The sequence below is a fragment of the Plecotus auritus genome, assembly GCF_963455305.1.
Source record: "Plecotus auritus genome assembly, chromosome: 6".
Classification (NCBI taxonomy): domain Eukaryota; kingdom Metazoa; phylum Chordata; class Mammalia; order Chiroptera; family Vespertilionidae; genus Plecotus; species Plecotus auritus.
The window spans coordinates 152181191-152204676 of record NC_137773.1 but is presented as its reverse complement, the minus strand read 5'-3'; the positions used below and the strand labels follow the sequence as shown (position 1 = coordinate 152204676).

The 23486-nt window shown below is 39.2% G+C and overlaps 1 protein-coding gene across 3 annotated transcripts in view; it reads right to left on the bottom strand.

The window, feature by feature from the left end:
* The window catches only part of MRPL3 (mitochondrial ribosomal protein L3), a 44450-nt gene extending 21359 nt beyond the window's left edge, over positions 1-23091 (bottom strand). The window contains exons 1-5 of one of the 3 annotated variants that reach the window (XR_013960920.1): positions 22815-23073; positions 21604-21788; positions 20321-20412; positions 17361-17459; positions 9164-9263 (exon numbers count right to left, since the gene is read on the bottom strand). Coding sequence is in view for 2 of the 3 variants with exons in the window: in XM_080674717.1 (XP_080530843.1) it covers positions 9164-9263; positions 17361-17459; positions 20321-20412; positions 21604-21788; positions 22815-22906 (568 nt within the window). In the remaining variant the exon portion in view is untranslated. Of the gene's footprint in view, positions 1-9163; positions 9264-17360; positions 17460-20320; positions 20413-21603; positions 21789-22814 lie in introns of all 3 variants that reach the window. The other 2 variants (XM_080674717.1, XM_080674718.1) reach the window with 2 other exon arrangements.
* Positions 23092-23486: the final 395 nt, after the last annotated feature.

The window sequence follows — 23486 nt, the reverse complement described above, 5'->3', positions numbered from 1 at the left end:
ATAAACTACCATAAAAACATTCCAAAAAATTCAAACCCTTGGAAGCTGAATAGCATGCTACTAAACAATGATTGGGTTGTCAATGAGATCAAAGAAGAAATTAAAAACATCCTGGAGACTAATGACAATAAAAACACAACATTGCAAATCCTATGGGACACAATGAAAGCAGTCCTGAAAGGGAAGTTTATAGCTCTACAGGCCTACCTCAAAAAACAAGAAAAAATGGTAATAAATCATCTAACTCAACAACTCAAAGAATTAGAAAGAGAGCAACAAGAAAAGCCCACAGTGAGCAGAAGGAAGGAAATAATAAAGATCAGAGCGGAGATAAACAACATTGAGACCCCAAAAAAAAAAATACAAAAGATCAACAAAACCAAGAGCTGGTTCTTCGAAAGGATAAACAAGATTGATGAACCTCTAGCCAGGCTCACCAAGAAGCAAAGAGAGAGGACTCAAATAAACAAAATCAGAAATGAAAGAGGTAAAATAACAACAGACCCCACAGAAATACAAAGGATTGTTAAAAAATACTATGAACAACTCTATTCTAACAAACTACACAACCTGGACGAAATGGACACATTCCTAGAAAAATACAACCTTCCAAAACTTACTCAGGAAGATTCTAAAAATCTCAATAGGCTGATAACTATGGAAGAAATTGAAGCAGTCATCAAAAAGCTTCCAGCAAACAAAAGCCCAGGGCCAGACGGCTTCACAGGGGAGTTTTACCAAACATTCAAGGAAGAACTAAAACCTATCCTCCTCAGACTATTCCAGAAAATTCAAGAAGAAGGAACACTTCTAAGCTCATTCTATGAAGCCAGCATCACCCTAATACCAAAACCAGATAAAGGTAACACAATGAAAGAGAATTACAGGCCAATATCCCTCATGAACATAGATGCCAAAATCCTCAACAAAATTCTAGCAAATCGAATCCAGCAGTACATCAGAAAGATCATACACCATGACCAAGTAGGATTTATCCCGGGGATGCAAGGATGGTACAATATTCGCAAACCAATAAACATGATACATCACATAAACAAATTGAGAGATAATAATCATATAGTCATATCAATTGATGCAGAAAAAGCATTTGACAAAATCCAACACCCTTTCTTGATAAAAACTCTCAACAAGGTGGAAAGAGAAGGATCACACCTCAACATAATAAAAGCCATATATGACAAACCTACAGCCAACATCATACTCAATGGGCAAAAACTAAAACCATTTCCCCTAAGAACAGGAACAAGATAGGGATGCCCACTCTCACCACTCCTGTTCAATATAGTGCTGGAAGTACTAGCCATTGCGATCAGACAAGAAGAAGAAACAAAAGGCATCCAAATTGGAAAAGAAGAAGTAAAGCTGTCCTTATTCGCAGATGACATGATACTGTACATAGAAAACCCTAAAGACTCCATCAAAAAATTATTAGACTTAGTAAATGAATTCGGCAATGTAGCAGGATACAAAATTTAACGCCAAGAAATCTATGGCATTTCTATATGCCAATAATGAACTTACAGAAAGAGAGACTAAAAAAGCAATCCCATTTACCATCGCACCAAAAAAATTAAGATACCTAGGAATAAACTTAACTAAGGAGGTAAAAGACCTATATGTGGAAAACTACACGACACTGAAAAAAGAGATAGAGGAAGACATAAACAGATGGAAGAACATGCCATGTTCACAGATTGGTAGAATCAACATCATCAAAATGTCCATACTACCCAAAGCAATCTATAAATTCACTGCACTTCCCATTAAAATACCAACGGCATATTTCACAGACCTAGAATGAACCTTCAAAAAATTCATCTGGAATAAAAAAAGACCCCCAATAGCTGCAGCAATCCTGAGAAAGAAGAACAGAGTAGGGGGGATCTCAATACCAGATATCAAGCAGTATTACAAAGCCACTGGTACTGGCACAAGAACAGACATATAGACCAATGGAATAGAATAGAGAACACAGAAATCAACCCAAACCATTATGCCCAATTAATATTTGACAAAGGAGGCATGAACATACAATGGAGTCAAGACAGTCTCTTCAACAAATGGTGTTGGGAAAATTGGACAGATACATGCAAAAAAATGAAACTAGATCACCAACTTACACCATACACAAAAATAAACTCAAAATGGATAAAGGATTTAAACATAAGATGGGAAACCATAAAAATACTAGAGGAATCCACAGGCAGCAAAATCTCAGACATATGCCAAAGGAACTTTTTCACTGATACTGCTCCTAGGGCAATGGAAACTAAAGAGAAAATAAACAAATGGGACTACATCAAAATAGAAAGCTTTTGCACAGCAAAGGAAACCATCAATAAAACAACAAGAAAGCCCACTGCATGGGAGAACATATTTGCCAATGATATCAACGATAAGGGTTTAATCTCCAACATTTACAGAGAGCTCATACAACTTAACAAAAAGAAGATAAACAACCCAATCAAAAAATAGGCAACTGATCTAAATAGACACTTTTCGAAAGAAGACAGAAGGAAGGCCAAGAGACATATGAAAACCTGCTCAAAGTCAATAATCATCAGAGAGATGCAAATCAAAACAACAATGTGGTACCATCTTACACCTGTCAGAATCATCAACAAATCAACAAAATACAAGTGTTGGCGAGGATGCAGAGAAAAAGGAACCCTGGTGCACTGCTGGTGGGAATGCAGACTGGTGTAGCCACTGTGGAGAACAGTATGGAGTTTCCTCAAAAAACTAAAAATGGAACTCCCATTTGACCCAGTGATCCCACTTCTAGGAATATATCCCAAGAAACTAGAAGCACGAATCAGAAAGGATATATGCACCCCTATGTTCATAGCAGCACAATTCACCATAGCTAAGATTTGGCAACAGCCTAAATGCCCATCAGCAGATGAATGGATTAAAAAACTGTGGTACATCTACACAATGGAATACTATGCTGCGGTAAAAAAGGAGTTCCTACCATTTGCAACAACATGGATGGCGATGGAGAGCATTATGCTAAATGAAATAAGCCAGGCAGAGAAAGATAAATATCACATGATCTCACTCATTTGTGGAATATAATGAACGGCATAGACTGATGAACAAGAACAGATACAGAGACTGAGAAACATCGATCAGAACCTCAAACTTCAGGGAAAGAGGGGGTCGGTGGGAGTAAGGGGGAAAGATCAACCAAGGGACTTGTGTGCATGCATATGAGCCTAATCAATGGACACAGACAACAGGAGGGTGGGGCATGAGCGGGGGTGGAGGGTAATGGGGGAATAAGGACACATATGTAAAAAAATAAAAAAAATAAAAATAAAAATAAAAATAATAGAAAAGAATTTGTGAGGTAACCAGAACCCCAAGAATGCCTGAGAACGTCTTTCTTGCCATGCTAGCAGACATCAGCTATACGGTAATATTACCTGGGGAAAATGGGGAAGTATTTTGGACTTATGTTCCTGACCCTTCATGGGTAAGAGCTCTTACATGGGCTGATCCCCGCCTAATGTAGTCACCAATAATACCAAACACCTTGGTCATCCAGGAGGACCATGGGGTGGGGCTAGGAAGTATAATTACACAGGGGTTGCCACCCAGCTTCCCTTTTGTATGACACAAAATCAAACTACTGCTCCTGTGTGTGTAAAATTAAAGAGAGGTTTCTGGCTTGTGTGGACACCAAAGGAAGGGACTATCACTACTTGCTCCTGAGAGAAGTGCAGAAAATGTAACTAAGACCTTGTCTATACAAAAAGAAATTGACAACCATTTTGAAATGGAATTGCCATGGCCTAGAGCAAAGAATATCCTTACATGATATTATTCTACAATGTCATTATAATTTTTCCCAGGTTTGTATTACCCCCATTACCTGTAATAGTACCTCGCACCCTTGGGAATCAATAAAAAATCATCTTTTTGGTGCTTGGAGACAAAGGAACACATCTCTTGACATTTTAGAATTACAACAGCATAATGTACAATTATCCCAAACAAACGTACAAACTAATTCTTTGAATGTCTGGCAGCAATTTAAAAAGGACACGAAGGGATTTAATCCCTTCCACTGTGTAGAGGGGCCCCTGGGAAAGCACCTGAGCATTCTATATTGGCCCCTCTTGCCCTTTTGGCCAAGAGGAACCCTCTTCTCACAATCCAATTGCCCACAGCTGTTGCCTGTGCTTTCTGTTCATGCTGAGGTTGAAGCCTTGTGGTGGCTGGTACCATGGATCTGTCTCTTGCCCAGTGGGGTGAGCTGGGCCCTCCCTGGAGAAGAAACCTGGGTTCCCCAAGATATGTGATTAGTGTCAGGGCCCAGCCAGCAGGCAAGGGGATCCCAAGGCAGGTGCTGGGCGTGGAGGCCACGGGGGAATAGGCTACCAAGGAGACAGAACTGAACCTCACATCACCCTGCTTGGCCCCAGAGGATGGCTGGTTAGCCAGAGACGGGTAAGATTCCTCAGGGAAGGAACAACCTAAGACAGGCACAGCCGCAGAGGGGCCATCAGGAGAGAACTTGGGGGTCAACAGAGGTGGGGCACAGACCCTCACCCCCCCAATTTTGCAGGGGCCTGAACCCTCACCCCTTCTGAGGGAGGTCTCCTGCCCCCATGGCTGCTTTGCTTCCCATGCCCAGCTCAAATCGGGACCCAGGTAACAGACAGAGACTTGGCCGACAGCAGCTGCCCTCTCATTGCAACAAGACTTGTTTGAGCTGTCTTGTACCCATGGTGTGGGGAAGTGGGTTTTTGATATCCAAATCCAGCCTAGCATCAGGAGTGCTCAGGGCCTACTCAAGAGGGCAAATAATCCTTTCCACTAATATTTACAGGGTAAAATAAGATTGTTAGAATATTAAATTTGACAGTAAAACAGTAGTCAAGTTCTCGGACTAATTTAAATTGGCTAATTGAAATAACCGAATATTCTAGAAAAATTAATGGTACTGGACAAAAAGCTGTTCCTAAAGTGTTAACTAAAATTTTTTATTGGTAGTTCATCTCATGGTAAAATTGCATAGCATGTAATGAACCTAAAGCAGTCATATTTTAGTGCAAAAAATTAAAATTTAAAAGCTATCAAGACTACATTATAAAATTTCCAAAAGCTTCCTAATATTTAAATAAAAAAAGGGGGGATAGTAGAAGAATATCATGTAAGGAAAAATATCCTGTAAGTAAATTACATCTAGAAAATTTTTACTTTAGAAAACTTTCATTTGTAATGCTAACAGCAAGACACCCATGAAAAACACACATGGTGTCAAAACAAGCCAAAGGAAAATCGTTTGGGCAAAAAATGAAAAAGGATCCCAAGTCAAATTTATAGAAAAGATTCCTTTATTAACTTTTGGTCGAGAATATGTTTGTATATTTTCAGAAAACAACTCCAAGACCATGTGGATTCCTGCAACAAAGAGGAATTGACAGGACTGCTCCAGCCATGAAGACAGAAGAGAAACAGTCCAGAGATGGAAGGCGCTGACGATGCCTTGCCATACTAGCAGTCAGCAGCTATGTGTCGCGGCAGGGTGCCCAGGACCAAACTAGAGAGGGTCAGACCTGCATTACCACCATTTGTCCACAGTCCAGAACTGAATTATCATTGCTGACATGTACACATAAGGAACTGTTTGACATTGAAATTGGGATTCAAAAGAACTGTTGGCCCAGAAAGAAACTCACTACAGACTGATTCATTTGCCTCTCAGCATAACCATTATTGCTTGTCTCATTTTTGGTTCTTATAAGTGTATTTCTAGTATTACATGATCTTTACTCATCTAGGGGAAATAATGAACAACATAAAGTGATGAACAAAAACAGACCCGGAGACAGGGAAGCATCAATCAGACTGTCAAACCTCAGAGGGAAGGTAGGGGAGGGTGGGGGTAAGGGGGAGAGATCAACCAAAGGACTTGTATGCATGCATATAAGCCTAACCAGTGGTCACGGACAACAGGGGGGTGGGGGTATGCGTGGGGAGGGGTTTGGGATGGGAATGGGGGGATGAAGACAAATATGTGATACCTTAATCAATAAAGAAATTAATTTTAAAAAAAGTGAGAACTAGTAAAAAAAAAAAGAATTCATTATCTAAGGAGGGATTGAAAGAGGTGGAGGAGCATATGGGGGGAGGTTAAATGGTTATAGACGGAGACTTGACTTGGGATGGTGAACACACAATAATACAGTGTACTGATGATGTGTTGTAGAACTGTGCACCTGATAACTGTATAATTTTGTTAACCAGTGTTACCCCAATAAATTAAATTTTATAAAGAATGTATTATGTAGCCCTAACTGGTTTGGCTCAGTGGATAGAGCGTCGACCTGCGGACTCAAGGGTCCCAGGTTCGATTCTGGTCAAGGGCATGTACCTTGGTTGCAGGCACATACCCAGTAGGGAGTGTGCAGGAGGCAGCTGATCGATGTTTCTCTCTCATTGATGTTTCTAACTATCACTCTCCCTGCCTCTCTGTAAAAAAATCAATAAAATATGTTAAAAAAAAAAAAAAAGGAATGTATTATCTAGGTGATGAATCAAATTTACATCATCAAATAAGAGGATATGAAAAGACACTTCTCCAAAGAAGATATACAGTTGGCCAACAGACATGAAAAGATGCTCAACATCCGTACATCAGGGAAATGTAAATAAAAACCACAGTAAGGTACCACCTCACACCAGTCAGGATGGCTATTATCAAAGTCAACAAATAACAAGTGTTGGTGAGGATGTGGAGAAAAAGGAACCCTGTACATGGTTGGTGGACTGCAAATTGGTCGAGACACTATGGAAAACAGTATGAAGAGTCTGCCAAAAACTAAAAATAGATATGCCATACCACCCAGCAATTCCACTTCTGGATATTTATCAAACAAGAATAAACACACTAATTCAAAAGGGTATATGCATCCCTATGTTCATTCCAGCATTATTTACAATAGCCAAGATATGAAAACAGCCTAGGTGTCCATCGATAGATGAATAAAGAAGATACACACACACACTCACATACAGATCTGGTATATATACACAATAGAATATTATCCAGCCATTTGCAACAACATGAATGAGTCTAGAGCAGGGGTGGGGAACATCCAGCCGAATGCCATATAAGGCTTGTGAAATCATTTGGTCTGGCACTGCCAAGGCATTAGAGGTGACTTAAATATTTGACCAAATATAGCAGGCTAATTTTTAAGTTGATAATTCTGTATGGCCCATGAATGATGTTATAAATATCCAAATGGCCCTTGGCAGAAAAAAGGTTCCCCACCCCTGGTCTAGAAGGTTTATGCCAAGTGAAGTACATCAGGCAGAGAAAGACAAATACCATATGGTTTCGCTTACATGTGGAATCTATAAAAGAAACAAATGAACAAATAAAACAAAAACAGACTCATAGAAACAGAGACCAAAGGGATGACTATGAGAAAGAAGGGGGTGGAGAGATGTGTGAAAAAGGTGAAAGGAAATATAGTCAATAACACTGTGGTAAGTTTGAACAGTAACAGATGATTACTAGAATTAGTGGGGTAATCACTTCTAAGGCATACAAATACTGAATCACTATATTGTACACCTGAAACTAATACAACTAATATAGTATATAGGTAAATCGAAAAAAAAAATTTTAAGTAATTTTAAAAAGCTGGGACCAATGTAGTAGAGAATGAATGTATGGGAAGATAATTTTTGTTTGGTTGTTTAAAATAGGGAGTAAAGTGCTGTAGGATTCAGAGGGTAGTATCCTTTAAGGTAGTGCCTAGGCTTGATTTGGACAAGCAGGGAAAATCCTTGAATTAAGAAAAAAATAGGGGAATTTGCAATAGCATGGATGGACCTAGAGGGTACTGAAATAAGACAGACAGAGAAAGACAAATACCAAATGATTTCACTTATATGTGGAATCTAAAGAACAAAATAAACAAAATAGTTGCAGAAAGCAGAATGATGGTTGCTAGAGGGAAGGGGGTTGGGAGTCTAGATGAAAAAGGTGAAGGGATTAGGAAGTACAAATTGGTGGTCACAAAATAGTCATGGGGATGTAAAATACATAGGGAATATAGTAAAAAATATTGTAACTATGTATGGTACCAGGAGGGTACTTGAAATATTGGGGAATCACTTTGTAAAGTATATGATTGTCTAATCACTATGTTGTACACCTGAAACTAATATAAAATAATGTTGAATATAAACTATAATTGAAAAATAAAATTAAAAAAGGGAGATTAAAAATTACTGAATTTCTATGATGTTAACTGACCTGAACTGCCAATATTTGACTATTTTTCATCCATAAAACCAACAATTTCACATGGTCTGAGCTACAGCAAAAGTTAATATGGACTTAATTTTTAATTTGTTAGCTTAATTCCATTTAATTGCAAACCCTGCACTTCAAAACGTATCTTTTAATTCTAATTTATATCAGGGCTGCCCTCTGTCACTCCAATTAATATTGTCCATTGCAATTGTATTTTACTTCAAAAAATTCAGTTCACATATTAAAATAAAAAAATCATAAAGCATCCTTCTACTGTATGCTTGTTAGAACTCAGAGAGCTCAGAGAGCTCTTCTGAAGTTTAAAGACATCAAATTCTATTAATTACATGAACCAATCAAATAATCATATTGCCAAATCTCACTTTTTGACATTCCATGAATAGGATAAAATACTTTGAAATTTTAAAATAATGATCTTACGTCAAAGTGTTATGGTTGGTCACTGTCCAATTTCAGGCTAGGCTGTATTTTTTTCAAAATCTTCTATCTCAGCAAGTATAGCTATTCTCCACTTAATAAAATGCCAGCCTTACAAACAGTAAACTTCACATTTTAAGAGTGGATGTATTTATTGTGAGAGACTTTTCCAAATGTGAAACTCTCTGTACATTAAAAACAAAAGCATTCTTCCCTCTTTCACGGAAAACAAAGAGTTCTCTAAAGTTCTTTTCACTGAAAAAAGAAAGACTTGTTTATCCCTAGTGATTAAAATAGATACGTTTTTATATTTAAAAATAAATGTTTGGGACTTTGTACTGTGGATTCAGCTTTATTAAAAACGCTGACATTACAAATCACGGATTTGGGTATTTTTACCCCTCCCCCCCAACTTCAGATTACCTGGCTTAATTACAGCATTATCTGTTACACGAAAGATTTTAATTTTCTGTTTTGGTGGCAATCCAAGTTCTTGGTAAAATTCCAATTTGGATGTAGATTTCTAGAGGAAAAGCAGCACACATAAATAACACAGTAAATACTAAAGGTGGGATTTAATGCAGAGATCTAAACCAAGTTATTAACACACCAGAAAACAAACCAAAGAGCACTCTGTTCCCCTAATGAACAAAGAGCACCCTATCCCCTCACTGAAGGGAGGTGTGATTTTTCATCTATAATCCATTACACGTGGGATCCAACCATGTGCAGAGTGTAGCTCATAAAGAGTACATGGGGAAAGACCATTGTTCTGTAGGAAAAGAAACAGTGTTGTGCTCATATTTATATTTGAATTTTCACTGGAGACTCTATGTATCAAGAACTCCCATCCTGGGAAATTGGACCGTGTCTACTCTGTACCTGTTTCCAAGCAGCTAGAAGAAAACACGGTAGGTCACATTCAAATGTATGACCACAGACTTCAAAGTCAATCCTAAATGTGGCCAAACTACATTTCCCTCCCCGCTAGTTATATCCTCACACTCTTCAAGGCAACTATGTCACATCTCCTTTTAAATCCTCCAGCACTGTTCCCTCTTCCTTTCCCCTTTGAGCTGATCCTCTTGCTTCTTGATTCACTGAAAAAATACAGAAGAATCAAGAGCACTTCCTCACACTTATCGCCTAGTCCAGTGGTCGGCAAACTCATTAGTCAACAGAGCCAAATTATCAACAGTACAACGATTGAAATTCTTTTGAGAGCCGAAAACCTACTTCTGCGCATGGGCCATGAAGTTTCAATCACACTATACGTGCATGCCCGCACGTGGTATTTTGTGGAAGAGCCACACTCAAGGGGCCAAAGAGCAGTGTGTGGCTCGCGAGCTGCAGTTTGCCGACCACTGGCCTAGTCCATATAAGTGTCTGCACCAGCGGTTATATACTGTCCTTCTGCCACCTCACTCCAGGTTTTCCAAGATGCATGTGGGGAGCATTTAGAAAATGCCGATGCCCAGGGCCTCAGCTTGGAGACTACAGCCTCACGGGTCTAATGTGGCATCCAAGCGTCTGTGTGTGTGTATGTATATGTGTGTGTGTGTGTGTATATATATATATATATATATATATATATATATATATATATTTTATTTATTTATTTTTTTTAAAGCACTCCACATGACTGTGATGTGAAAAGGGCTGGGAATCACAATGACAGATGAACGGTCCATGCTCTTATTAAAAGCCATATCCTTCACTGTGTACTCACTCCTAACCTCTCCCATCTAATCAATAGCTTTACTCTTGAAATTGTCCCCATCGTCTTCTGAAACACTAATTGCCCTCTTGCTACTGAAATGTTCCTATTGGTATACAAAGATATAACAACAGATATATTAAAACAAAACTTTTCCTTAGCCAGTCTCCTTTAGGTAATCATTCTGTTCCCCCTTACAACCACACCCCGGAAAGACTTGCTGAGTCTATTTTCTCTCACACCGACTTTTATCAGGTGCTTTCATCTCCTACTACTCAATGGGAAGTGTCAAGATCACCAATGTCTCCATGTGGTCAAATACACTGGTCAATACCCATTTTATTGGCTCCATCAGTAATGCTTGACACAGGTGACCATGTCACATCTCTCCTTGAAAGACTTTCATTCGGCTTCCAGTCACTACTCTCTTGGTTTCTTCATATGCTACCAACCCCACATTTGTAACTTCAACCCCAAATTCTACTCTGAACTACAAATTCCTATGTCCAACTGCCAACTCAATATCTCACGGTGATGTCATACAGTAACATCAATTTTAACCTGTCTAAAATTGAACTTGATTGCCCCCTTCCTCAACAAGCCTGCTTTCCTCTTGTCTTCCAAATCTTAATACTTCTGTTGTTGGACCAAAAATCTCGTGGTCACTTTGACTCTTTTCCTTGTCACATCCCATGTCCCATCCATCAGCAATTCCCGTAGACTTTATTTGAAAATATAGCCTACATCAACTACTTCTCACCCCCACTCCACCCAACCATCTTTTGCTTGGATTATTTCAACAGACTCTTAAACTAGTCTCCAAAATTCCACACTCCTGACCCCTGGTCTGTTTTCCATTCACAGGCTGGCATGTTTCTTTTGAAACACAAGCTATTTCATGTCTCTGCAATGGCTTCCATCTCATGCAGAATCAAGTCCCAAGTCCTTACCCTGGTTTACAAGGTTCTATACCACCTGACTTCACCTACTGCTCTTCTCTGGGCTCACCCTGCGTCATTCCTTACTAGTTCAAGAACATATTAAACAACGGCCTCAGGTCCTTTTTGCACACAGTTCCCCCTACCTGAATGCTTTTCTGCCAGATTTTTGCATGACTTGTTCCCTCACTTTATTCAGGTCTCTATCCAAACATTAACTTACCTTCCCTATCTAAAATAGCACCACTTTCTGTCATTCACAATCCCTCCAGACTACTTTATTAGTCCTCAAAGTACTTCTCTCCATCTGTCATGATTTACAATTTATCTTCTAGGCAACAGCCTCTCTATCTTACCCCCAATCCCATCAAAATGTAAGCTTCTTGAGAGCAGAGACTTCAGTTGCTATGTCTGCAGCTCCTGCTGGCTGCTTTCCCCTCCACCCCTACCTTTATTTTTCTGCTATTTTAAATATCCCTGAATAAATAACTTTATGGACATCTTACTTCCTTAATGTCCTGGGTCTTTTTTAAATTAAAACTGTTGATATAGATTTCTGTAAGACAAACTGTACCACTTTATATTTCCTGATATAAAGGGTGCTTCTTTCATGAGAATATAGCCAACACAGGTATATCTATCTTCCTGCTGTTTCTGCTCCCTCAACTTCCCCTCTAATCACAAATGAAGCACCAGCAGGCCCTCAATGGGCCACAGCAGGCATCCTCAAATTACGGCCCGTGGGCCACATGCAGCCCGCCAAGGACATTTATCCGGCCCGCTGGGTGCCGCTGCCTGTCCTGCTTAGCAGCCAACTCGTCCCGGGCCTGCAGTGCGCATAGGAATTTGTTCATAGTTTTTTTTTTAAACTATAGTCCGGCCCTCCAACGGTCTGAGGGACAGTGAACTGGCCCCCTGTTTAAAAAGTTTGAGGACCCCTGGGCCACAGTATTCTATGTATGCTTACCTGTGTCTGCCTATGACAGTCTCTGGTCCTATAATTTCCTCCCCACCTTGTACCTCCAAATCTCATTAAAAATCTGTTACATATATGTTTAGTCCCAGCTGTAGGACATTTCCTGTCTGGATCCCTCACTGGCAGCCTTGTCAGAGCAGACTGCTCTTTCACCTCTGCCACCTCTAGACCCTCCATTTACTAGTATTTAACTTACATATCTGTCTGCCTGCTAGTCTGTGAGTCCCTGGATTGTAGGGGCTGTTTTATTCACCTGTGTGTGTAACTTTAGAGCTAAAGACAGTAGCAGGTTAGACACTGCAAAGTAAGCAAAATGAATGGTGAAAAGACTCAGAAGATAGAGGACAGACATCTGTCTGGGTGTGAAGTCCTGATTTGTCTCTCCAAGACACCCCACCTTTCACTCGTCCTGCTGCTGCATTAATTCTTGGCAGACAACATTCCTGTGTTTGTGGCCTGACAGTGTATGGCCTCTATCTTCATTTCTAGTTATTAAAAACTTACAAGTCTAAAATAAACATCATGACTTACTGAGGATGAACAAATCTACAAGAAACTAAGCTACTATAAAACAAAACCAACAGTAATTTGTAATAAAACAAACAAAAAACCAAACCAAGAATAGCAGCAACTGAAAAACCCTATCCAGCTCAAGATGACATTGATGATGTACTGAAACACAGCATCATTTCCACCAAATGCAATGAAGACATGCCTAGCCAGGCTTATCTGAGTATGTAGCAAACTTCAGGTACATGCTATTTCCATTTAAAATGTGCACTGTTAGTACCGCTTCCTCACTTATTGAGTGGTCGACTTTTGTGGACAAGAAACTGGGTGGCACTGGCCTGTAAGCATAGAACTTTAATTTTTGGAGCAGTCCACACTCCTGGGAATCTCCCTGGGGCCCTCAGGTGGGACCATGCGATACATTCTGAGCAGCTCTGCTTCCATGTCCATGAAAGCTTGTTTTGTGCCTCACAGTTTCCTCAAGCAGCTACCCTTTCTCCAAGAGAGCGGTAACATACACTCACTCCAGTCATGCTTTACGCTTTCCCTTCCCACTCACTGAAACCTCAGGCTTTTTGTCTTAATCACACTCACGTGTTCCGTAACAAGAGCAAACACAGGGCTCTCATTTAAAATGTGGCTCCTTGAAATTATTTTCCTGGTGAATCAGATTCAGATATATCAAATTTTAAAACAGACTTTAATTTTATTTTTAACATTCACATATTCCACCTGGCAATTTAGAAAGCATACTATTTTATCAATATCAGTTTTTAAGTATGCCAGGAGGCTTCTGAGAAAAATCCTGTCCTTTTTCCAGTAATACAAAATAGAAAAGATAAACATTTTTATCTAAATAACTAAAGACTACAACAGAAAAAAGAAAAAAATGTAATATGTACTTCTTATCTTCCTAATTCACTAAAATTGAGTACTTCAATTTTTTCTTTTAAAAATCAAAATATCAGCCGTGAGAAAAACTAAATGCTCAAGTTGAGTTGAAACCAGCAGCAGTGGAATAGAGGTGTGTTTTTTTAAAAAATTTCTAAATAAATAATTTCAAAGGCAATTTAAAAGACTGACAGCAGTGTCACACTTGGGTAATCCCATCTGTGAGATTGCATTCCCCCCGCCTTCAAAGTTTTCTGCAATTATCCTCTCACAATGAAAATGCTTCTCTGCTCCCAAGATGAATTGGTTTAATCAACTTTGAGGCTACTTAACTTCCTGATTCAAAAATACTACGTATCACATCAGCTTTTATGTATAATAAGACAAAAAAATAACAAAAGCAAAGTGACTCAAATTTCTTGGAGGCATAAATCTTTTACAGCTTAAAAAAACAACAGTTGTAGCCCTATTATAAACGAACTGATTCAACCAATTTATATTAGAATGCTTAACTATTTGATACTTTATATTCATAGGTCTTTCTCTCTCTTTAAAAACCTTCTATATCAATCTACTTGCAATTTCCCTAAGAGTTATAATATGCAAGAAGTTTATATACTTCTAGTTTACATTTTTTTTCCCTTTCTGAATCAAAATGGTTTACTTATCAAGAATTCTAAAACTCCTCTTTCACATACCATTCTGAAGAAAGGTCATTCAGAGACTAAGTTTTTTCCTTAATATACTAATACATGTCTCCTAGATCTAGAAAATTTATATCTTGAAGAATAAGAAGGGCCTCTGTAGCACTTTCTATACTAGAGAAGTAAGTTATTTTATAAGTTTATGTTGTGGAATAAAAACATTTCTGTAATATTTTAGTTATTAGTATTACATTACAAAATTTTATTTGTAAGACATCATCACTAAGTAAAACAGTAAACTGAGCTGGCAAGTACTTTTCTTATTTTAGAACTTTTGTTTTTTTCTTGAAAACTAAAATATTAGAAAAACAATGTAAGACTTTTAGAACTGGGAGAGAATTTAGAGACCATCAAGGCCAGTATCCTGTTTTCATGGATAAGAAAATGGATGTTAAAAAAAGAAAATGGATGTTCAAAAAGGTGGAGAGAAAGAGCTAATGGTCGAGATCAGGATTAGAACTCGTTCTTCTGACCCTATGTTCACTCATTTTTCCACTATCTCATAGTTGTGAGGAAGTAATGTCCACAGATTTGTTGAAGCAGAATGGATTATGCCAACATGAAGCTTGATTTACAAATAACAAGCCCATAAAGATGTGAATTTACAAAAATTGGTAATAAAAATAAAGATGATGGTGCTAGTCATTACAGCAATACAATCAATTAGAAAACAGTGGAATCTATTAAACCCAGTAATTATTCACATGATTGACATGAAGGCTGACATGTCACAGCTAAAAATTCAAACATTTGACATTTAAAAAGAAGTTTCAATAAATACCTCACTGTTCTTTTAATTACTGTGGAATTATTTGAACACTGACATTATTAGTCAATAAACTGTCAAGAATTAATAGTTCTAAATCTTCAATGAAAAAATAGACACCACCACAATATGCAAAAAATAGCCAACTTCTCTAATACTTATGAGACAACTCCACTTAGATTTTCTCTAAACACTTCGCCCATATCTTTCCTCCTGTTTCCCTTTCTTTGTCCTTAGTCCAGGTTACAGCATAAGCACTGACCTAGTTGCTTAGTTAGAAACTGCTCTGTGTCTGGCCTTCTAACCACACATTCTCACCCAGTCTTTCACATATCTCAGCTCCTTCCAAACCCAATCCAACCGCCCTGCTTCAAAAGCCTTTATTAACTCTCCCCTAGTGCTTACACCATCCTCCTAAATGTCCTCCCTCCATCCAGATGCTTATCATTTATTTAACAAGATAACAATTTGACAAGTCAAATTGTTATCTTGTTAAATAAATGATAAGCATCTACCCTGGTTAAAGAATTAGGAGAGCTCCTTGAAGCCTACAGGGTGAAGTCGAAACTCCTTAGCCTTCTACCCTGACAGTTGCACCCACTGGCCCCACACCACACACTAAGACTGAGACACACCACACTTCTCTTTCCAAGCATATTCTACATACTCTTCCATATTCTACAGAGACCTTTCCCTCTGGTATGCCTTTAACACATTCTCCTTTCTGGTCTCCTTGTTGTGAAATCTCAGAGGATCTGTCAACCAGAAGTGGCCATCCACATTCTGTGCTGGTTGCATTTATAATACTATATTGAGAAGGCAGATTTATGTGTCCATCTTCCCCATTTACTTATGTGTTCCCAGAGGGTGGACATCAAGTCCCAGTTAAGAAAGTGAGGCTCTGGAGTCTGCTTGTCACTCTACCTCGTACCAGTGGGAAGCCCTGAATGAATTACTAACTCTCTTTAGCCTCAGAAGCTGAAAAGATCACTTAATAAATGTAAAGGCTTAATGCTTATGTACTCGGCATGTAATAAGTGCTTAACAGAAGTTACCTATGACAAGGAAACAGGAGGCACACAACAAACACTTGCTAATTTTGACAGTTGCATAATATAGGTTGTATCCTAATTTCCATCCATGTTCATTTCATAAACAATTTACAATGGAAAAATGTTTGTCTTAAAGATAAGCAACGTTTTAGTAAACCTAAAGGAGTTTTGTATTCATTAGCAAAAAACATCACTATTTCTAGAAAGGTATTCTCTGCTTTTAGTCATCCAATTAAGGATACTAATTGTGCAGACTTTTCAAATTTAAACTACATACTCAGCATTCTATTAGTATTCTTTTTGGAAAAAAATGTTTCATTTGAAAAATTCTGATGTGGGTTTGTATACAATTTTTTCCCAAATAATGAAAGCTCATTCTATAGAAAATTGCCCTGGCCGGTGTGGCTCAGTTGGTTGGAGCGTTGTCCTGTACACTGAAAGGTCCAGGGTTCGATTCCCAGTCATGGCACACACCCAGGCTGTGGGTTTGATACCTGGTCAGGTATGTACAGGAGGCAACCAGTCGATATTTCTTTCACATAAATGTTTCTCTCTCTCTCAACCCCTCTCTCTCTTTCACATACTCTCTCTCAAATCAATAAAAACATATCTCAGGTCAGAATTAAAAAAATAATAACATACACAAAATTAACTTTTACATGCTGTTGGTGTCAATTGTTGAAACAATTTAAAAAGAAAAACATTAAAAAACCCAACAAAATAACAAAAAAAAGGATTACTGTCTGTTACATGCCAGGCACATTTGAAAATTCTCATGTAATCCTAACAAACCTCTTACATCAGCAGTATTATCATCCCCATTTTACAGATGGGCAAATACAGCAGCTTACAGGGCAGTTACTTGTTCCAGATAGTGAGGAGAGATACTGGAACAAACACACTCTCAGACTCCTGGGCTCAATGGCTCTACTAGACTGACTCTCCCCGACCCACAATTTATCTCATGGACAAAACAAATTTGTGGCAATGGAATATGCTCAAAACTTAAAGATGTGGGTCTGAAACTAAAAAATGTACTATTCTAGGAATGAAAATACATCCTTACATAAAAACGGGATACGGTTTTTCCTCCTACAGTGAGGGCTGCCATTTTCCCATCAATGTTTTCCTTTGGAGTATATCGTAGCACATGACAGTCTTGTACCTAAAAACACAAACATTAAAAAAAAAAAGCTAAGTCTGTGCCAAGATACATTTCAACATTACACACCAGTCACTAAAGTTACTTATTTCATCATTCCTCTAACATCAATCACAATCTTAAAATACAGATAACCGCCCTGACCGGTTTGGCTCAGTGGGTAGAGCATCAGTCTGCGGACTCAGGGGTCCCAGGTTTGATTCTGGTCAAGGGCATGTGCCTTGGTTGCAGGCACATCCCCAGTGGGGGGTGTGCAGGAGGCAGCTGATTGATGTTTCTCTCTCATCAATGTTTCTAACTCTCTCTCCCTCTCTCTTCCTCTCTGTAAAAAATCAGTAAAATATATTTTAAAAAATACAGATAACCTTTGAAAAAAGTGTCAAATACAACACCCATAAAGAAGTGCATAAAACACAAATATATAACAAAGTTAAGTATTTTTAAAGAAAATATGCACATAACTGTTATAGGATTCCAGGACAGGAGGAATAGGGAAACTGAGACAGGAAAGTTAAAACAAGGCCAACAGTGTGGGCAAAATTGCAGCCAGCTTGTAACTAACAAACCATTATTTTCTCCAGCCAAGGACAAAGAGCAAATGATTACAAAACAAAAAAAACAAAACATAAAACACCTCCCTAATGAGAGAATGCAGAAAGGAAGGGAGGAGGAGGAAAGGAAAAATGGCAGTTTTACTCCCTAACAGAAAAGCCAGCAGTCTCAAGGCTTGGCAAGATAAAAGTTGCCAGGTGCTTCTCATGAATTCTGGGAAGGCCACAATAAAGTAAAAAAAAAAAAAAAAGGATCTTGAGAATTAATCTCAAAATAGTCAGCAGAGGAATTTTGAAGCCTATAGATAGGAGGGTATATAAAGCCTTGGACCCCCACCCAATTCGCTCTTCAGATTAGCTGAGAGCCCATTTGCATTTCATAAGCCAGATGTATAGGTTTGCTTGCTTGCTTTGCTTTTACAATAAAAGCGCATGCTTTAATAAATTAGCTTTTCACAATGCAGTCAAGGTCTCTCATATAAATTCATTCATATGAGAAGACAAGGATCGAGGTTGGGGACAGCCCTCTTCCACCGACTCAGGGGGCTGTCCCGTAACACCTCTCTGGTGTTGGTGAGAGGTGCCTATAACCTAAGCACTACCAATGTCAAGAAGTAGAATCCCTAAAACCTCTGTGTCTCTCTTCCCAGTCAACTCCCAACCTTTTTTCTTTTTCAAACTTTTACAACAGTGGTTCTCAACGTGTGGTGCAGACAAGCAGCATCAGCATCCCCTGAGAACTTGGTGGAAATGCAGGCTCAGGCCTCACAGAGACCTGCTAAATCAGAACCTCTGTGATTTAGAACAGCAGTTGCCAACCTTTCGGACCTCAAGGACCACCGGCTGGTGACCACTGATTTAGAAGCCCTCCAGGTGATTCTCAGTCACACTGAGGTGTGCTGCTCAAGAAATAACCACTACCCTTGACATTTATAGTAATCCTTTACTTACTTTTCTTTATAATTACTACCTTTGAAAGTACTACGTAATAATGCTGTTGTTTAGTGCTGTCTGTTTTAAACTTTATATAAATGGAATCAGACTAAATGTAGCCTTCCATGTCTTACTTCTTTCACTCAAGATTACATTTGTAAGGTTCATCCACGTTGTTGGATGTAGCTCACTGCTATCCAGCATTGTATCATGTGAATACACCACGTTTTACCCATCCTACTACTGATGGACATTTGGGTTATTTCTAGTTTTGGAGTATTAAGAGTAATACTGCTATTAACACTGCTGTACAGTTTTCTTGGCGCATACTTGTTTAAATCTTCTAGTAACCCTCACAAATGGAATAGATTACAAGGTTCACTTATCTCAACTTTACTACATAAGGCTAAATTATTTTCTGAAGCAGTTATACCGATTTACAATCCCACCAGTCATTACTGAAAGTTCCCAAAGTTCCTTAGAGTTCTAGAAACTATAATCTTATCCTTGATCAATTAATCAATAAAAATTTACGAAGGGCTGGGAGGCTCCTTCTGCTTATTAGCACGTAAGCACTTACGTGCATGAGCTCTTATTTTAATTACCTCCACCTGCCTAATCAGTTGTCTAAGGCTGGGCCCCAAAGATAAACTGAGTTGTCCAAAGTGATTTGGGGAGTGATGGTCTCCTACTTTTCAGTGATCTTTTTATAATAATAATGAGAAAGACAACAGCAGCGACATTTATTGGACATTTAACACTGTTTTACATTTTAAGTGCTTGACATTTATATCTCGTGCAATCCTCACAATAACCTTTTGAGGTAGGTCATAATTATTTCATTTAAAAAGTAGTATATATTTTATAGATGAGACACAGTGCTTCAAAGAACACAGTTAAGAAGTGGCAGAACCAAGACCTGAATTCAGGTATTCTGGTCCCAGGGCCCACATTATTAAACAGTAAAGGAGTATACTTTATCTCAGAGAACAAAATGCTGTTTCCCCTAACAAGTGTATAACATTCTAAGTTAGCAAAGAGATAAAAATTATTTGGGAGTTGAAAAAACTTCATAATGAAAACAAGATGGAACTGAGACTTTTTCTGATTATGAATTAAACTAGATCTGTGAGAAGCTACGTTACAATCCTTACAATCTTTTTTTGTTAATCGTCCCAGTTACCCCATGCCATTACTAGGAAGGCCACCACTCAGGCAAGAGTGAGAACATTCACCAAAACCATCAGAAGTAAAGTTCTTTAATAGCATTTATACTCAACATTAACCTATTCTTCACCACACAGTTAAATAGTTCAGGGCACAAATGTTGCCCATTTAGGTCGGCACACATACAGATCTGTTATAACTGCTGTTTCTTACCTGAAGTAATGTGGCCACATGCTTTTGACCATCTTTGGTCCATAAAGGCATCATGCCCAGCTTCACCGCGACAAGGCCTACTCTAGAGGAACCTGCAATTAAAAACAAATGAATGTTAACACAGCTTTTCCAACTTTGCCAATGTGATGCAACAGTATCTCCTAAATCATGGTTTCAAAATAAGGAGCAGGCAAATAAACATGCTAATATATTCACAGAGTAAAACACAAATGTTCCCTATAGATGTAAGCGTCTTCAACCATGCCTAACGTAAGACATTGGTACTCAATAAATTTCTTATACTGAACAAATATAAGAGAACAGCACAAAAAAAGAAAACAGTTAAATGGATATATTGTGGTTCTTTTTAAAAGTATGTTTTTACTGGTTTTAGGGAGAGAGAGAAACATCGATGGACTGCCTCCAGCATGCCCCTTACTGGGGAACAACCCGAAACCCAGGCATGTGCCCTGTGAATCAAACTGGCGACTTCCTGGTTCATAGGTCAACACTCAACTCCTGAGCAACATCGGCTGGGCTAATTCTGATTTTAAAATAGTGGTATTAATAGAAGGCATGATAAATCCCTTATTATGCATTTCTTTCCTAGTATAAATATCAAACCTCATTAATTAGAAAACATCTAATTCCAAAAAGTTAGCAGGGTTTATAAGGATGACACAAGTGGTCATATTGCTAAAATATGTTGGCCTTCCCCATGACACTTAGATTTGTTGCATAAATTGATAAAAGTTGCTCCACTGTGCAATCCAACTGTTTATAATAAACCCCAACCAGAGATCACTTTTTCAATAGGAAAGGCCTTATTCTTCTTGATCTGTCCACAGGTGGGTTTCGCACTCTACCTGGCACACAGAGCTGACTCTGGAGTTGCCCTTAGCAAGCCTGGAATGCTAGAACATCCCAACTGGAGACATCTGTGTAACATAATTTAGATCATACTCTTCCAGATTTTTTTTCCCCTATTTTTATAGTCCTTTTTTTTTTTTTAATCTGAAGGAAACAAGAAAATGTATGCAGAATGATTCTCATTTCACATACAAAACAGCTTTTATTAGTAAGTCTTGATTATTATCAGACATTCACTAACAGCAGAATAGGATGCTGGTAATAAACATGCAAACCAAACCACAACGAAACAGACCCACTTAAGACATGAACAATAAATTCAAGAGATGATAAATCTATCCAGCAGTCACTATAATTTTGAATGTGCCAGCCACCAAGTAATTAAGAGAACTCATCATATACAAAATAACCACCTGGTTCCCAAGGATGTATAGGCCACGGTTCATCTTTCAGAGGGCACAGTTTACTTGCTAACTGGGCTTTATTTTCATCGGAGACCAACTGCTTAACAAACCCAACATTTTCTTCAGAAAGATGCTCATCCCACCAAGTGCCACTCTTGCCATGGAGACTTCTAACGAAAAGCCAGATGTCTGTTCTGTAAAAACAAAAATTGAAAGAACAAACCACAATTCAAAAGTTTCTCCAGTTAACACAGAGAAGAGAGGTCACGTGCATTGGAAAGTGTCATCAGGGCCTTAGGAAAGGGCTTGGATTCTGTGCACGTTTTTTCTCCTGACATTCCTTATGATAACAATGGGGCTCACGTTTTAAATGTTAATAGTTACCCTGGAGGAAAAGTTCTTTTGTCTTCTCTTCTGGGGTAAATAGTTTGCTAACAAAGTAGTCCTCCCTAGACACAGGAGAAGCCATTTGTACGTGAACCTTAATATTTCATACCCAGTAGCAGTGGCAGAATATGGAATGCCGATCTTTCTCTGATATGCTTCTCTCTTCTCTGCAATGACATGGCCTAGGCTCAGAATCTGAAGAAACTGGATGTGCAAAGACATGACCTCTGGTCAGCTGAACACAACAGGAAAGCCATTAGGGACTGAGGTCAGTAAGGAGGTCTGTAAGTCTTGCATGGAGTGTCAGAAAAATAAAGCTCTCTGTAGTCTATCCTCCTCTTGTAGTCTGATTATTCAGGTTAAAGTCCCAATTTGCACTTATTAATTGAATGGCCATGGGCAAGTTACTTCTCCTGTTCAAGCCTCCGTTTTATCTGCAAAACGGAATGATGGTTTCTGTAAAAGAGAATGATTTGGCTCACGTGAGGCTTAGGCGCCTAATACACTTAACAGAGCATCTCGCACACAGAAAACGCTCACCAACTGGCGTTTGATTATACTATCACAGCTGTCAGTAATGCTCGGGGCCAGTCGCTCATACGCATTAAAAACAATCAAAAACAAAAATCAGCCCTTAGGTCCTCGAACGGGCTTCCTTAGAGAAACGCTAATTACTCTTCTAGACTTCAGGTCTGGACACAGCCCCTTCCTCTTCCTCCCAGGGCAGAACCCTCTGTACCCGGCCTTGTCACTGTTCAAAGCCGTAGTTTTGCTGGGATTACCTCCTTCGCCCCCCCATACACACACACACCCTGCCTCTCGCCCGCACTCACCTGTTCCCGAAGCGCCGGGCAGCATCCAGGCCCCCGGCGCCGCGGCGCAGCACCTGGGAGCTGGCCAGAGCCAGCCGCCTCCAGCCAAGCATGGAGGAGCCGGACAGGACTCGGGTCGCTACACTTTCGGGGGACCGTCCGCTCTGCTTTCAGGGAGTCCGCACGCTGCTGTCACGCGTGCACCGCAACCCTCCCGGAGCCGTCCGGTAGGCTGTCCGCCTTTGCCCTCCCGGACGGAAATTGCCGCAGAAGCCCCTTCCGGTCCGTCCTGAAATGCGCTCCGGGCACCAGGGTCAGCCCCCGGAACTATAGTTCTGCCTCCGGAATAGTCCTACTTTGTGTAGAAGTTAGTGTGGGGAGGCCAAGGACTGATTCTCCCTCCAGAGGGCTGGGGGGGAAAGTATGTTTGGAGTTTAAGCTTTAGAAGAATGAGGCGTATTAGGGACAGGAAGTGAAATCACTTCTAAATAATGCCGGCTTAGCAATTATTGTACTAAGCAGAGCTTGATTTTCTTATACTGGTTTATGTTCAAAACAGGCTAAAACGAAGTTGTTATTTTTATATTATGCATGAAGAAATACAGACTCAGAATTTGGTGCTGGTCCCAAATAGCACATCTGGCAGGTGGATAGAGCTGGCCCTGAAACAGGGCTGGCATGTTAGCAATAGAA